Here is a 14,290-nt window from a genome sequence, read left to right on the forward strand (position 1 = left end):
ATTGGGGGGATGGGAATTAGGGACATGGGAATTGGGGGGGATGGGAATGGGAGGATGGGAACTGGGGACACAGGAATTAGGGGATAGGAACTGGGGGAAGGGAATGGAGAAATGGGAATTAGGGGGATGGGAATAGGGAGAACAGGAATGAGGGGTATGGGAATTGGGGGAATAGAATTGGGGGGTGAGAATTAGGGGGTGAGAATTAGGGGATATGGGAATTGGGGGCGATGGGAATGTAGAAATAGGAATTGAGAGATAGGAATTAGGGGAGATGGGAATGGAGGGATGGGAATTGGAGGGACAAGGAGTTGGGGGGGATGGGAATTGGGGGGATGGGAATGGGGGAATGGATTTGGGGGGAATGAGAAGTGGGGGAGATGGGAACAGGGTCACGGGACTGGGGGCACACGGGGGCACCCCCGGGCCGGGAGGAGGCGGCCGAGCCCCGCCCCGCGCAGCTCAGCCCCGCCAGCACTAAAGATGGCGGCGCCGCGGGAGCGTCAAGGTCCGCCCATGCCCGTAGTAAAGATGGCGGCGCCCACACCCGCCCCCTCCGCGGGCGCATCACGCCCTTAACGAAAATGGCTGCGCGGCCTCCAGCGTCACTTCCGCCCCCAGCCAAGATGGCGGTGTTCCGGCTCGGCCATGGCGGAGGAGGCGGTGCGGCGCGCCGTGGCGGAGCTGCCGCTGCTGCGGACGGCGGCGGGGCCGCGGGACCGCGATGGGTGGGCGCAGCGCCTGAAGGAGGAGTACCGGGCCCTCATACAGGTACCGGGGTAGGGCCCATCCGGTTTCCCCCCCGATCTGGTTCCTCCCGTGTCCGGTTCCCCCCCCCGCTCTGATGCCCTCCTCGGTTCCGGTTCCCCCCCGGTCCGTGTCACCCCTCGAGTCCGGTTCCCTTTGCTCCTGTTCCTCTCCCGGTTCGGTTTTGTTCCCACCCCCTTTTCGCTCCGGTCCCCCCCATTCCCTGTGTCCCCCGTGTCCCGTTCCCCCTCGATTCACGTCGTGTTCCCCCTTCTCCCAGTACGTGGAGAACAACAAACGCGCCGATAACGACTGGTTCCGCCTGGAGTCCAACGCCGAGGGCACCCGGTGGGTGACGGGGGGTGAGCGGGAGGGTCCCGGTGGGGGGGTCCCGGTGATTGACACCCCCCCGGTGTGTTACAGATGGTTCGGGAGGTGCTGGTACATCCACGAGCTGCTCAAGTACGAGTTCGCCATCGAGTTTGATGTGAGCATGGATGGGAGGGGGGGGAATGGACAAGCAAGTTGGGGGGGGGGGTCCGGGGGTGCTGACTCCCCCCTCCCCTCCCCGTGTCACCCCCCCCAGATCCCGGTTACGTACCCCAACACCGCCCCTGAGATCGCCATCCCGGAGCTGGACGGGAAGACAGCCAAGATGTACAGGTTGGCAGGGGCCCATAGCAAAGGGGGGGTCCCCCCGGGGGGGTGTCCCTGCGGTGCTGACCCCCTATATCCCCCCCAGGGGTGGCAAGATCTGCCTCAGCGACCACTTCAAGCCCCTCTGGGCCCGTAATGTCCCCAAATTCGGCTTGGCTCATCTGATGGCCCTAGGGGTGAGTTGTGGGGGGGGAGGAAGTGTGGGGATACTCCGTTTGGGGGGGGTTCCCCTCGGTTTGGGGGACTGGTCCTTATGGCTGCTCATCCTTTATCCCCACAGCTCGGGCCCTGGCTGGCGGTGGAGATCCCGGACCTGGTGGCCAAAGGAATCATCCAGCACAAGGAGAAGTGACCAAAGGGGGATTGGGGGGTGTAGCCCCCCTGTTCCCCCCCCATCCTCCCTCTCCCCGCTGCTGCCACCCACTATTTGCCCCCTCAATAAACTCTTTCACCCCGGCATTGCCGTTGCTTGGTGCGACCCTACAATAACACAGTCCCAGAGTGCGCTGTCCCTTTAAGAAGAGCGGCTCGGCGGCGCCTTTAAGAGCGGGGGGGGGGGGAGACGCCACTACGTTTCCATAGCGACACAGGCGGAGGCGTTGGGAGGCGTGGCCTGGCGTCTGCGGCGCATGCGCAGTGCGTGCAGCGAAGCCGCCGGGGGTGGGGCTTTGGGCGGGAGGGAGGGAGGAACAAAGATGGCGGCGGGGGCTGCGGGAGTTGTTGCCATGGCGGCCCGCGGGAGGTGCGGCGGCGGCGGTGAAGGGGGGGGTTCCCGGAGCTCCGGTACCGGGAGGGGTGGGGAAGGGAGGGGGGAGGTGACCGGTGTCCGGTGAGCGCGGAGGGGGTGGGAAACCGGAGACCGATGAGCGGCCCCCGCGGCCCTTCGCCCCGCCTGGCAACGGCGGGGTTGGGGCTGCTACCGGGGCTGAGCACCCCCCCCTCCCCTCCGGTGCTCCAGCGGTGGTGGTGGGGGGAAGCCTCCGTGACTCAACCCCGGCTCCGGCCGCCGTTCCTTTCCCCCCCCATCAATGACCGACCGCGTCTCTCCTTGTGCCGCAGGGCCCCCGCCGACGGGACCCTCCGCCCGGCCGCTGCCCGCGGGGGGCTGTGAGCGGGGAAGGCGGCGGCGGCGGTGGCAGAGGTGGGTCCGTGTCCCCTCCCCTCCAGCCCCATTCCCCATTCCCGGTGCCCCCCCCTTGGCATCCCCCCATTGCTGTCCCCGCAGGGCTCCGCTCCCCACCATGCCCCAGGCCTCGGAGCACCGCGGCGGCCGCGCCCGGGACCACGCCGTTATCACCTCGCAGCCCAAAGCCGCCGCCGCCACCACCACCACCACCGCCAAGCTACCGAGCGGGCACCGGGCGCTGAGCCAGGAGCGCCGCGCCGCTGCCATGGCCTCCGCCAACGGCCTCTCCCCGGCACCCAAGCTCCGGCTCCTGCCACCGCGGCCGGGGCCTTTGGATGAACGCAGCAAGAAGCTGGAGCTGGAGCGGGGCCGGGCCTCGAAGCGCGGGGATGCGGCACGCGGCGCCACGTGCCGGCGCGGTCCGGTCAAGGCCGACCACGGCGTGCGGGTCCCCGGCTCCCCGCAGGCAGTGCCGGGCAGCGCCTCCTTCTCCCTACCCAGCGGAGCCGAGCGCCGGAGGAGCAACCTGGCCCGTTCCAAATCCATCAGCATCGGTGACTTGAGCCAAGGCGGTGGCGGCGGCCGCGCCGAGGACGTGGCGGCGGTGCTGAGCCGGCTGGTGCTGAGGGACTGCGGGCACCAGCTGAGTGCCGGAGCGCTGGCACTGCGTAGGAGCTCGTCGCTGCGCAGGGTCAATGTGGCCCCGGGGCTGGACGGGAAGCCCGGGGTCCCCCTGCTCTCGGTGCGGCCTGAGGGCTGCCCCCGGACTCGCGCTGTGCCCGACCCCACGTACCCCATCCCGGTGCCCGGCAGCCCCGCGCTGGGCAGAGCCCCCCTGCCCGCCCGGCCTGAGGAGAAGGCAGCAGTAAGAGCATCAGGATTTGTCCCCTTCATCCCCACCGGGGCCTCACCTCTCCCTGCTCCAGTCCTCTTTGGTTGCCATCCCCATTCCCAGAGCAGCCATGGCAAATACATGGCAATTAAAGCCCTGAAATCCCATGGGATTGCGGTGCCCATCCCTGGTGCTGCTTTGCCCCCTGTTGCCGGTGGGTGTTTGTCCCCGCTCCGGTGCCTGGTGCCCTCGCCGTGGCTCAGGCACTAATTAATCCCCCTGAGCTGCGGCCCAGAATAGCCGGGGGAAATCGGATCAGGCACGGTTGGGAGGCAGCAGGGACCCGGTGGAGCCGGTGCCGGGGCCATGCCGGGGCTGGCGGTGCTGCCACAGCGGCTGCTGCCAAAGCCCCGTGGCCGCGCTGCCGCCGTGGCTGAATCCGTGGCTCATGCAGCGGTCATGGGGCTGCTCCTCGTCACCGGAGAGGTGCCAGGGCTGGGGGGTGGCTGTGGGGATGGGTGACGGCGGGGGGACGGTGCTCACCGTGTCCCTTTGTGTCCCCACAGCCCCATCACACACTGCTGCTGGGCTCCGGCCACGTCGGCCTCAGGAACCTGGGTAACACGGTAAGTGCAGCCCGTGCCGGTGCACCCCACAACAAGGGGTATCCCCAGCCCCAATGGGGTCCCCGTGGCGTGGCGGGGCCGTGGCACCACCGCTGTCCCCGCAGTGCTTCATGAACGCGGTGCTGCAGTGCCTGAGCAGCACCAAACCCCTGCGGGATTATTGCCTGCGCCGGGACTTCCAGCAGGAGCAGCCCCGCGGCCCCCAGGAGCTCACTGAAGGTGGGATGGGAGCATCCCCCCCCTAACCCCAAACACCCCCCCATGCCTTTAGGCATGATCTAAACCCCCCCCCGTCCCTGCAGCCTTCGCCGATGTCATCGCCGCGCTCTGGCATCCGGATGCGGCCGAAGCCGTCAACCCCGGGCGCTTCAAGGCCGTCTTCCAGAAGTACGTCCCCTCTTTCACTGGGTACAGGTGAGGTTTCACCCCCCCACACACACACCCCACAGCATCCCCAGCTCCATTGGGGGGGGTCCGGGGGTGCGATGGTTCCGTGTGCATCCCCTATTGCAGCCAACAGGATGCACAGGAGTTCCTCAAGTTCTTCATGGACCGGCTCCACGTGGAGATCAACCGCAAAGGCCGCCGGACCCCCAGCATCCTCTCGGACACGCGGCGGCCCCCCACACTGGAGGACCCCGAGGGGCTGAGGTGAGTTATGGGGTGGGGGAACACACACATGAAGTAAGGGGGGGTTCTGGGGGTGCCCCCCTGGCCGCAGCTCCCACCTCTCGCCCCACAGCGACGACGAACGCGCCAACGTGATGTGGAAGCGGTACCTGGAGAGGGAGGACAGCAAAATCGTGGGTGAGCACTTCCGGGGTCCTCCTGCACCCCAAAGCACCCCTTGGGGGGGCCCCTCTGACCTCTCCCCATCCCATCTCATCCCATCCTCACCCCCAGACCTCTTTGTGGGACAACTGAAGAGCTGCCTCAAGTGCCAGGCGTGCGGTTACCGCTCCACCACCTTCGAGGTCTTCTGTGATCTCTCCCTTCCCATCCCAAAGGTAGGAATGGGGCTGACCCCCCCCTACCGTTTTGCCACCCCCAGACCCCCTTTTTTCCCCTTTAAGGCTCCCCTTTATCCCCCACATTTCCCCATCCAGAAAAGCTTTGCCGGGGGCCGGGTCTCGCTCCACGACTGCTTCAGCCTCTTCACCAAGGAGGAAGAGCTCGACTCAGAGAACGCCCCGGTGAGAACTGGGGGTTTGGGGGGGTGTTTGTGTGTCCCATCGCATCCCAGTGCCCCCCGTCCCCCCCTCACCAATGCGGTGCCACCCACAGGTCTGTGACAAGTGCCGGCAGCGGACACGGAGCACCAAGAAGTTGACGATCCAGCGCTTCCCTCGCATCCTGGTGCTCCGTATCCTTTGCCATGGGAAGGTTGGGGGGGAAAAGGGGGGGTGCTCCCAGTGCTGCCACATTTCCCCTTAATGCCCCCCCCCGTCCCAGACCTGAACCGGTTCTCCACCACCCGCTACTCCATCAAGAAATGCTCCGTCTTCGTGGACTTCCCCCTGCAGCAGCTCAACCTGCGGGAGTTCGCCAGCGAGAAGGCGGGTGAGGACCCCTGGGGGGGGGGACATTGAGGTGTGGAATAGGGGGGCCGGGGTACCCACACATTGAACCTGGCATCCCCTCCCCATAGGCACCCCCATCTACACCCTCTACGCCCTCTGCAACCACTCGGGCAGTGTTCACTATGGCCACTACACGGCGCTGTGCCGGGACCCGGCCGGCTGGCGCGTCTACAATGACTCCCGGTAGGTGCCATCGGGTCCGTGTCCCCCCTCCTTGTGTCCACATCCCCCCCAAACCCTTAATTCACCCCCAATTCCCTCTCAAGAGCCCTTGACCTCCCTAAATCTGCCTCCCACCCCCCCCAATGTCCCCCAAATCCCTCTTAACCCCTTCCCTGGGCCACATCCCCTTCTCTATATCCCTGACCCCCCCGTGTCTCTGCCCCCCTCCCTTGGGCCATGTCAATGCCCCTCTCCCCGTTTCCCTTCCCTGCATCCCCGTCCCCTGCCCCATGACTGCATCCCCCCATCCCATGTCCATAACCTTGCGCCCATGTCCCCTCTTCCCATGTTTATGCCCCCATTCCCAATCCGTGTCCCTGTCTCCTGTCCCCCCTCCCCATACCCCTGACCCCCCCCCCGGTTGCTGACGGTGCCCCCACAGGGTCTCGCCCATCAGCGAGAACCAGGTCCCATCCAGCGAGGGCTACGTCCTCTTCTATGAGCTGGAGGAGCCGCTCGCCCGCCGGCCTTGACCCCCCCCCGGAGCACCCAAAGTGGGGGCTCCCCCCCCCAGCCCCCCCCAAGGACCCCGATGGGGAGGGGGAGGGGCGGCCGCGGCCCCCCCCGGGCTTTTGTCAATAAATTTATTAAGAAAAACACCCAAAAAGCCGCAGTTTGGGGGGAGGGGGGCGGGGCCGGGCCATGGGGAGGGGGTGGGGCTAATGATGAAGGGGCGGGGCTTCGATGGCTCGAAACGGCAGCGGGCGTGGCTTCATGAAGGTCGTTTGATTGGTTGGCTGACACGGGGGCGGGGCTTGCCGCCGTTCTGTCGCCGTCCTGTCTGTCAGGCGTCGGCTTCGCGCTATTGGTTCTCGGCGGATTTAGCCCCGCCCTTTACCAGGACCGGGGGGCGCGGCGTGCCGGAGGAGGCTGATTGGCTGGTGAGGCGAGGAGGAGGGGTTTGCGCCGTTTAGCCCCGCCCCTCCCGGTGCGCAGCGTCGTCCCATTGGCTCAGCGCGTCCTTAGTCCCGCCTTTTGTCCTTATCAGGAGAGGGGGCGGAGCCTGCCGCTCCCTGGCGGCGCGGGGCGGGACGCGGCGGCGTCTCCGGTGGCGGGGCCGGTCCGGGGCCTTCATGGCACCGACCGTGGCCGTGGTGGGGGGCGGCATCAGCGGCCTGGCCGCCTGCTACCACCTGACCCGCGGCCCGCATCCGCCCAAGGTGAGCGCGGGGTGACCGTGGGGGGGGGATCCCGGTGTTACCGGTGCGATCCCGGTGTTACCGGTTGCGGTCCCGCAGGTGCTGCTGTTGGAGGCCGGCGCCCGCCTCGGGGGGTGGCTGCAGAGCACCCGAGCTGCCGACGGGGCCGTGTTCGAGCATGGCCCGAGGGGGATCCGGCCTGGAGGTGCGGCGGGAGCGGACACCTTGCACATGGTAACGGGGAAAGGGGCGTCCCTGGGCCTATGGGGGGGTCTCGGGTGCGTTTCGGGGACCCTCGGTGGGTGCTGGGGCCCTTGGTTTGTGATGGGGTCCCCGTGTGGAGTCCGGGGTGCCCCGGGGCAGGTCCGTGTCCGTCTCCTCCCCATCCCCGCAGGTCTCGGAGCTCGGCCTGGCCGGTGCGGTGCTGCCCGTGCCCGGGGACCACCCTGCCTCCAGGAACCGCTTCCTCTACGTGGCCGGGGCCCTTCACAAGCTGCCCTCAGGCCTGGGGTAGGTGCCCGGGGCTGCCCCGTTGCGGTGCCACCGCGGTCCCGCACCCCCTGACCCCCTCTGTCCGCAGGGCGCTGCTGCGGCCGGTGCCGCCGTTCTCCCGAGCGCTGCTTTGGAGCGGGCTCCGGGACCTCCTGGCACCGGCGGGGACGGAGCCGGACGAGAGCATCCACGCGTTCGCTCTGCGCCGCTTCGGCCGGGAGGTGCGTGCGTGCTCCGGGGGTGATACCGGTTATCGCGGCCCGGCAGGCGCGGGCGGAGCCGGGCCTCACCGCAGCGTGCGCCCGCAGGTGGCGGACATCGCGGTGGACAGCGTGTGCCGGGGGGTGTTCGCCGGGGACTGCCGGGCGCTGAGCGTCCGCTCCTGCTTCCCGCTGCTCTTCCAGGCCGAGCGGCGCCGGCGCTCGGTGCTGCTGGGGCTGGCGCTGGGCTCCGCTGAGAGCGGAGCCGAGTCGGGGCTGAGCCGCCGGGCGCGGGCCGAGCGCTGGAGCCAGTGGTCGCTGCGGGGCGGGATGGAGACGCTGCCCGAGGCGCTGGCGGAGTTCCTGCGGGAGCGCGGCGTGGAGCTGCGGTGCCACCAGCGCCTGCGCAGCCTGCGCCGCTGCCACGATGGCCGCTGGGAGGTGCGGACCTTGGGGAGGGGGGGGGCATCACTGCGTTCCTGCATCCCTGCGCTCATGTCCTGCATCACCGCATCCCTGAGTACCCGTCCTTGCCCCCCATCACTGCATTCCTGAGTACCCATCACCGCATCCCGGTGTCCCCATCCTTGCCCCCATCACTGCATCCATGAGTACCCATCACCGCATCCCGGTGTCCCCATCCCTGTATCCTCATCCGTGTCCCCCATCACTGCATCCCTGAGGACCCATCCTTGCCCCACATCACTGCATCCCTGAGTGCCCATCATCGCATCCCTGTGGCCCCATCCCTGTATCCTCATCCGTGTCCCCCATCACTGCATCCCTGAGTGCCCATTATTGCATCCCTGCGTCCCCATCCCTGTATCCTCATCCTTGCCCCCCATCACTGCATCCCTGAGTGCCCATCATCGCATCCCTGTGTCCCCATCCTTGCCCCCCATCACTGCATCCCTGAGTACCCATCATCACATCCCTGTGTCCCCATCCCTGCTTCCTCATCCGTGTCCCCCATCACTGCATCCCTGAGGACCCATTACCGCATCCCTGTGTCCCCATCCCTCCTTCCTCATCCGTATCCCCCATCACTGCATGCCTGAGTACCCATCACCACATCCCCCATCACTGTCTCCCATCACTGCATCCCTGTGTCTCCATCCCTGCATCCTCATCCTTATCCCCAATCACTGCATCCCTGAGTACCCATCACGACATCCCCCATCACTGTGCCCCCCATCACTGCATTCCTGTGTCTCCCATCACCACAACCCTGTCCCCATGTCCCCAACCACATATCCCTGCATCCCCATCCCCATGTCTTCGTGTCTCCTATCACCACATCCCTGTGTCCCCATCCCTGCTTCCTCGTCCGTGTTCCCCAATCACTGTCTCCCATCACTGTATCCCTGTGTCCCCATCATTGCATCTTCGTGTCCCACATCACCGCATCCCCCATCACTGTTGTCTCCCATCACCATATCTGTGTCCCCATGCCTGCATCCTCATCCATGTCCCCCATCACTGCATCCCTGAGTACCCATCACCACATCCCCCATCACTGCATTCCTGTGTCTCCCATCACCATATCCCTGTCCCCATGTCTTCGTGTCCCCCATCACCACATCCCCCATCACTGTTGTCTCCCATCACATCTGTGTCCCCATGCCTGCATCCCATCACCACATCCCCCATCACTGCATTCCTGTGTCTCCCATCACCATATCCCTGTCCCCATGTCTTCGTGTCCCCCATCACTGTTGTCTCCCATCACATCTGTGTCCCCATGCCTGCATCCCATCACCACATCCCCCATCACTGCATTCCTGTGTCTCCCATCACCATATCTCTGTCCCCATGTCTTCGTGTCTCCCATCACATCTGTGTCCCCATGCCTGCATCCCATTACCACATCCCCCATCACTGCATTCCTGTGTCTCCCATCACCATATCCCTGTCCCCATGTCTTCGTGCCCCCCATCACCGCATCCCCCATCACCATCCTCCTTCCCCACAGCTCACCCTGCCCGATGGCACCGTCACAGCCGACCACGTAGTCAGCGCCCTCCCGGCTGCAGGTGGATGTTGGCTGCCGGTGCTGCCACCTCTGGATGCCACCAGGACGGGGAGGGGACACCGCTGTCTGCATCCCCATCCTCACTCCTGTCCCCCCTGTCCCCAGCGCTGGCTGAGGCGCTGCCGGCCGAGGCCGCGGCGCTGGCGCAGGAGCTGCGGCGCATCCCGGCGGTGTCGGTGGCTGTGGTGAACCTGCAGTACGAGGGCGCCGCGCTGCCCGTCACGGTGAGAGCAGCAGCACCCAAGGGTGGCCCTGAGGGTGCTCCCAGCACCCAACGCTGACCCCAGCCTGCTCCTGCCCAGGGTTTCGGCCACTTGGTGCCTTCCTCAGAGGATGGGTCCCTCCTGGGCATCGTCTACGACTCGGTGGCCTTCCCTGAACACAACGGCACAACCGCGGCCTCGCTGCGGCTCACGGTGAGCACCGGGGCCGGGATTGGGCTGTATCCGGGTACCAATCCCTGGAAACACTCACGGTGCCAATAGGTGATGCTGGGAGGCGCCTGGTTCGAGCAGAGCTTTGGGGATCCGGCGACGGCCGCACCGGAGCCGCTGCTGCACCGGGCACAGGCGGCTGTGAAGGAGCAGCTGGGGCTGGAGCTGGCCCCGACCTGCTCCATCGTCAGGGTGCACCAGGTGGGTGCCAGCACCCATCAGCAGCAGGAATATAGTGGGGGGGTCCCATAGGACTCATTAACTGTTCCCCCCTAGGCCTGCATCCCGCAGTACACACTGGGCCATTGGCAGCGCATAGGTAAGTGGGTGCTGAGGAGCTGGGGGTCACCCAGTGCCCCCTCCCCTGGCACCCAGCACCCATCCTGGCCCTGCAGAACGCATCAGCCGCTTCCTGGCCGAGCACCGGCTGCCCCTGAGCCTCATTGGAGCCTCCTACAGCGGCGTCTCCGTCAATGACTGCATCGCCAGTGCCAAGGTGGCCGTGGAGCGGCTGCTGGGGCCGCAGCGCTGAACCCCCCTCCAGCACCCACGGCCATAGGACAAAGTGTATGTTTTAATTGAAAAACTCTTATAAAGGTCCAGGGAGCGGCTCATAAATAGAATAAATAACGGGGGGCCGGGCCCCCGCGGCCTCCCCCGGCACCGGCAGCTCCCAACGGAGCTTTCCGGGATGCGGAGGGGCCCTTCCCGGTGCCCAGAGTCCAATGGGGGCCGGGGTTAGCGGGTGCCCTGCGCCAGGCTATGGTTGTCCCCACGGGCCATTGCCATCCCCTCATCCTGCACCACCACATCGGTGCCACCGTCCCCAGCACCCTTAGGGCTGCGCTGGGTGATGCCCAGGGCCGGTTGGGTGCTGTTGGGTGCCGGTGGCCGGTGTGGGGTCAATGCGAGCCCTCGGTCCCCCCAGGCCACGGGGTCCCGGGGGGGTTTGCGGAGCATCTCCTCCCGGAAGAGGCTGGTGCTGCTCCGGTGCCGTTGCCCCTCATGGCCGGGGGCCGGGGCACGGCGAGCGGCGCGCGGGTCCGTGCCGATGTCCACGGTGAGGTTGGTGTAGAGCGGGTGCAGGTGCTTGGCCAGCAGCACGTAGCTCAGCGAGTTCATCCCGTCCTGCGTCCACATCCGCTGCGTGCGGATCAAGAGGTCGAACCTGGACCAAAGGAGGAGGGAAGAGGACGTCACCACCGGGGTTCTCCCCTCCCCAAACCCCAATGGGCACCCCACAACCTGTGGGGGTTCTCCTCGTTGCCTTTGTCACTCTTGTGCTTCACCATCTTGTAGTGGCCGATGGAGACGGGCGGGCGGGCGATCTTCATCCCGGCCAGGCGCACCCTGCAATGCGGTGCTGCGGTGTCACCGGAGGGGGGGTGATGGTGGTGATGGGATGGGGACACCCCTGTCACCTCCCATATCCTACCTGGTGGCGATGTCGTCGTCCTCTCCTCCCCAGCCCCAGTACTCATTGGGGAAGCCGTTGATCTTCATGTACTGGTCCGGGGTGAGCGCTGAGACGCCCCCGAAGTACTGGGGGTATGGCAGGCTGTGATGGGGGGGGACACACAGTGCTGAGCCACAGCTCCCAGTGTCCCCCAGTGCCCCTTCCACCTCCATCACCCACCTGTATCCGAACTTATTCATGGCCACGGAGACGTGTTTGGGGTTCCAGGGGTCGCACGTGTAGAGGTTGTGATCGTTCTCTGGGATCAGATCCACGTCGTGCAGGAAGAGGCAATCCCATTCCTCATCCTTCAGCGCCTCCTTCACCCCCACGTTCAGCAGCTTCGCTCGGTTGAATGTGGAGTTACCGGCCTGCGGGGAGGAAACGGGGCCGGTAACAGGGCCGGTAACAGGGCCGGTAATAGGGCCGGTAATAGGGCCGGTAACAGCGGTGCGAAGCCGGTGTGTCCCCCCCCCCAAGGCTTACCTGGTGCACCACGTAGATGCCGTACTGGAGCTGCTGGCGCTGCAGGAAGGGGTGCAGGTAGTAGAGGAGGTGGCCCAGGTGGGTCTCGCGGTTGCGGTGCGGGATGATGACGGCCGTGCGGGACCGGGGCTCGCAGCCGGGGGGTTGGTACCGGCCGCCCTCCCGCACCGCCGGGTTCTTGGCCTGGATCTGCTCCAGCGTCGGTACCCGGCTGAAGGTCACCGTCAGCGGCCCCACTGTGGGGTTGGGGGGGGAGGAAGGGGAGGGTTGGGGCTGTTCCCATAGCCCTAAACCACGCGAGCGGCCCCAGTGCAGCCGGATGGGCCGGTTCTGCCGGTTCCTTCCCTGCGGAACCGGTTCTTCTTCTCCTGCAGGGGGGATTCTTCCCCACGGGGCCATTTCTTCCCCTGCGAGCCCGGTTCTCTGGCTCGGGGATGCCCGTTCTGCCCCCATTGGGGCCCGTTCTGCCCCCGGAAGGGCCGGTTCTCCCCCTGGGTACCCGGTTCTTCCCCCATTGGGGCCCGTTCTGCCCCCGGAAGGGCCGGTTCTCCCCCTGGGTGCCCGGTTCTTCCCCCATTGGGGCCCGTTCTGCCCCCGGAAGGGCCGGTTCTCCCCCTGGGTGCCCGGTTCTTCCCCCACTGGGGCTCATTTTGTCCCCGAAAGGGCCGGATCTCCCATTGGGCGCCCGGTTCTTCCCCCATAGGGGCCGGTTCTCTTTCCGGGTCCCTGCTCTTCCTCCCATAGAACCAGTTCTGCCCCCATAAGGGCCGGTTCTGCTCTGTAGTGTCCGGTTCTCCTCCCGTGGCCCCCGTTTCCCACCCCACAGGGCCCAGTTCTCTTGCCGGGACCCTTCTCTTCCTCCCATAGACACCGGTTCTCCCCCCCCCCCCCCGGACCTTAGGGCCCGTTTCTCCCCGCCGCCCCCCGTTGCTGGGCCCCGCCGGCGCTCACCGAGGAAGGGCGAGCGCTCGGGGCAGAAGGGCAGCGGCCGCGCGGGGTCGGGCCGGGCGGGCTCCTTCGGCAGGAGCCGGCTGAGGTTCGCGTACACATCGTGCGTGCGGGAGTAGTCGAAGACGGGCCCCGCGGCGCGGCCGAAGAGGGACGTGAGGCTGCGGAACCCGCCCAGTGAGAAGTAGGCGACGAAGGCGAACTGGCACCCGACGAGCAGCGCCAGCGAGCGCGGCCGCTCCAGCAGCCGCCGGAGCATGGCGGGGGCCGCGTCACCGAGCGCCGGGCGGCATCGCGGGCGCTGCGGGGCGGGAGGAGGCGCCGGGCCCGGCCGCGGCCCCTCCGGTAGCGGCGGAAGAGCCTCAGCCCCTCCTGGGCAGCGCCGCCATCTTGGGACGCACTGGGAGGGAGGGCGGAGCGCGCATGCGTGAGGGGGCGGAGCCTCCCGGGAGAGGCCGCTCTTAAAGGGGCCGCTCTGTGCGCCGCTGGTGGGGCTCACCAGCTGGAACTGGTGGGAGTGGAGTCAAGGTGAGAGCAGGCTGAGGTCAAGGTAGGGTTACGATGAGGTCAGGGTGCGGTCAAGGAAGGGTGAATTCGGGGTCAAGGTGGGGTCAAAGTCGGAACATGGCCCCTCTGGAGCAGGAGGCTTAGGGCCGGCAACACCTGGCCCTGCCGTTGCCGAGCCCCGCGTCCCAGTTGGAGCTGTCCATGGAGAACGCGGTCCCAGGAGCCTGGGGCGGACGCTGGTGCCGGGGCTGGGGTAGCCCGGGCAGGCTGAGGCTGCTCGGGCAGGACCGGGTTGAGGGGGGAGCCTGGTGGAAGCTCCCGCTGGCGGGCACTAGGACCCAGGGGCACCGGAGCCGGCTGTAGGGGGCGTGCCCAGAGCAAGCTCCACCTCCCGCGTCGTCTCCACGGCAACCGCGCACGCCTCCACCCTGCTTCCGCGTGTTGGCCACGCCCTTATTGGTGACGTCCCGGTGACGGCGCGCTCTGATTGGATGTAGGAAGGAAGCGGCTCCTCCCCGCAGCCCCCAGTGCCGCTTCCACGCCGCCAAATTCCCCCCAAATTCCTCCCCAGACCTCCCAAATGCCCACAAATTCCCTCCAAATCTCCCGAATTCCCTCCAAATCCCCCTCAAATCCCCCCAAATCTCCCCCAACATCCCAAATTCCCACTAATTCCCAGCAAATTTCTCCTAAACCTCAAAAATACCCCCAAATCCTCCCAAATTCTCCCAAATACCTCCAAACCTCCCAAATACACCAAAATTATCTCCAGATCTCCCCTAAACCCTCACAAATTCCCTCCAAAT

At 66.6% G+C, this 14,290-nt stretch overlaps 4 protein-coding genes across 5 annotated transcripts; 3 read left to right on the plus strand and 1 right to left on the minus strand.

Moving 5' to 3' along the window:
• The first annotated feature begins 610 nt into the window (after positions 1–610).
• UFC1 (ubiquitin-fold modifier conjugating enzyme 1) lies at positions 611–1,852 on the plus strand. Its single transcript, XM_061357521.1, has 6 exons — positions 611–771; positions 1,028–1,095; positions 1,171–1,234; positions 1,334–1,410; positions 1,490–1,580; positions 1,685–1,852. The coding sequence occupies exons 1-6, from the start codon at positions 649–651 to the stop codon at positions 1,754–1,756; spliced, it is 495 nt and encodes a 164-aa protein (XP_061213505.1). The 5' UTR covers positions 611–648; the 3' UTR covers positions 1,757–1,852.
• Positions 1,853–1,995: 143 nt separating this feature from the next.
• Positions 1,996–6,389, plus strand: USP21 (ubiquitin specific peptidase 21). The gene is made up of 14 exons (XM_061357502.1): positions 1,996–2,146; positions 2,464–2,545; positions 2,630–3,395; positions 3,929–3,988; positions 4,093–4,207; positions 4,291–4,402; positions 4,502–4,639; positions 4,731–4,795; positions 4,892–4,995; positions 5,095–5,181; positions 5,273–5,351; positions 5,441–5,548; positions 5,637–5,751; positions 6,173–6,389. The coding sequence occupies exons 3-14, from the start codon at positions 2,646–2,648 to the stop codon at positions 6,261–6,263; spliced, it is 1,824 nt and encodes a 607-aa protein (XP_061213486.1). The 5' UTR covers positions 1,996–2,146; positions 2,464–2,545; positions 2,630–2,645; the 3' UTR covers positions 6,264–6,389.
• A 434-nt stretch (positions 6,390–6,823) lies between these two features.
• PPOX (protoporphyrinogen oxidase) lies at positions 6,824–10,687 on the plus strand. Of its 2 annotated transcripts, none has more exons than XR_009726149.1 (11): positions 6,824–6,950; positions 7,029–7,163; positions 7,324–7,439; positions 7,510–7,642; positions 7,730–8,062; positions 9,594–9,654; positions 9,759–9,877; positions 9,956–10,069; positions 10,152–10,288; positions 10,364–10,406; positions 10,483–10,576. XR_009726149.1 is itself a non-coding variant. In XM_061357505.1 (11 exons), the coding sequence occupies exons 1-11, from the start codon at positions 6,864–6,866 to the stop codon at positions 10,617–10,619; spliced, it is 1,428 nt and encodes a 475-aa protein (XP_061213489.1). In that variant the 5' UTR covers positions 6,824–6,863; the 3' UTR covers positions 10,620–10,687. The 2 variants fall into 2 exon arrangements, 1 of the variants encoding a protein (XP_061213489.1); XM_061357505.1 differs by having other exon boundaries at positions 10,139–10,288; positions 10,483–10,687.
• On the minus strand, positions 10,644–13,334 carry B4GALT3 (beta-1,4-galactosyltransferase 3). Its single transcript, XM_061357506.1, has 6 exons — positions 12,981–13,334; positions 12,030–12,265; positions 11,724–11,914; positions 11,523–11,645; positions 11,333–11,437; positions 10,644–11,255 (listed from the first exon to the last, which is right to left on the minus strand). The coding sequence occupies exons 1-6, from the start codon at positions 13,234–13,236 to the stop codon at positions 10,826–10,828; spliced, it is 1,341 nt and encodes a 446-aa protein (XP_061213490.1). The 5' UTR covers positions 13,237–13,334; the 3' UTR covers positions 10,644–10,825.
• Positions 13,335–14,290: the final 956 nt, after the last annotated feature.

This window comes from Neopsephotus bourkii, unplaced genomic scaffold (genome assembly GCF_033783945.1).
Source record: "Neopsephotus bourkii isolate Nb327-2 ecotype Australia unplaced genomic scaffold, CSIRO-AGI_Nbou_v1 NB_904, whole genome shotgun sequence".
Lineage (NCBI taxonomy): Eukaryota > Metazoa > Chordata > Aves > Psittaciformes > Psittacidae > Neopsephotus > Neopsephotus bourkii.

Excerpts from the sequence above, each read along its gene's own strand:
- UFC1 (XM_061357521.1), top strand. The coding sequence starts at position 649 with ATGGCGGAGGAGGCGGTGCGGCGCGCCGTGGCGGAGCTGCCGCTGCTG. Across the intron at positions 1,235-1,333 it reads AGTTCGCCATCGAGTTTGAT|ATCCCGGTTACGTACCCCAA; the intron begins GTGAGCATGGAT and ends CACCCCCCCCAG. Across the intron at positions 1,581-1,684 it reads CTCATCTGATGGCCCTAGGG|CTCGGGCCCTGGCTGGCGGT; the intron begins GTGAGTTGTGGG and ends TTATCCCCACAG.
- USP21 (XM_061357502.1), top strand. The coding sequence starts at position 2,646 with ATGCCCCAGGCCTCGGAGCACCGCGGCGGCCGCGCCCGGGACCACGCC. Across the intron at positions 4,208-4,290 it reads CCCCCAGGAGCTCACTGAAG|CCTTCGCCGATGTCATCGCC; the intron begins GTGGGATGGGAG and ends CCGTCCCTGCAG. Across the intron at positions 4,403-4,501 it reads CCCTCTTTCACTGGGTACAG|CCAACAGGATGCACAGGAGT; the intron begins GTGAGGTTTCAC and ends CCCCTATTGCAG.
- PPOX (XM_061357505.1), top strand. The coding sequence starts at position 6,864 with ATGGCACCGACCGTGGCCGTGGTGGGGGGCGGCATCAGCGGCCTGGCC. Across the intron at positions 7,164-7,323 it reads GAGCGGACACCTTGCACATG|GTCTCGGAGCTCGGCCTGGC; the intron begins GTAACGGGGAAA and ends CCATCCCCGCAG. Across the intron at positions 10,070-10,138 it reads CGGCCTCGCTGCGGCTCACG|GTGATGCTGGGAGGCGCCTG; the intron begins GTGAGCACCGGG and ends CGGTGCCAATAG.
- B4GALT3 (XM_061357506.1), bottom strand. The coding sequence starts at position 13,236 with ATGCTCCGGCGGCTGCTGGAGCGGCCGCGCTCGCTGGCGCTGCTCGTC. Across the intron at positions 11,915-12,029 it reads GCATCTACGTGGTGCACCAG|GCCGGTAACTCCACATTCAA; the intron begins GTAAGCCTTGGG and ends TCCTCCCCGCAG. Across the intron at positions 11,438-11,522 it reads GACGACGACATCGCCACCAG|GGTGCGCCTGGCCGGGATGA; the intron begins GTAGGATATGGG and ends ACCGCATTGCAG.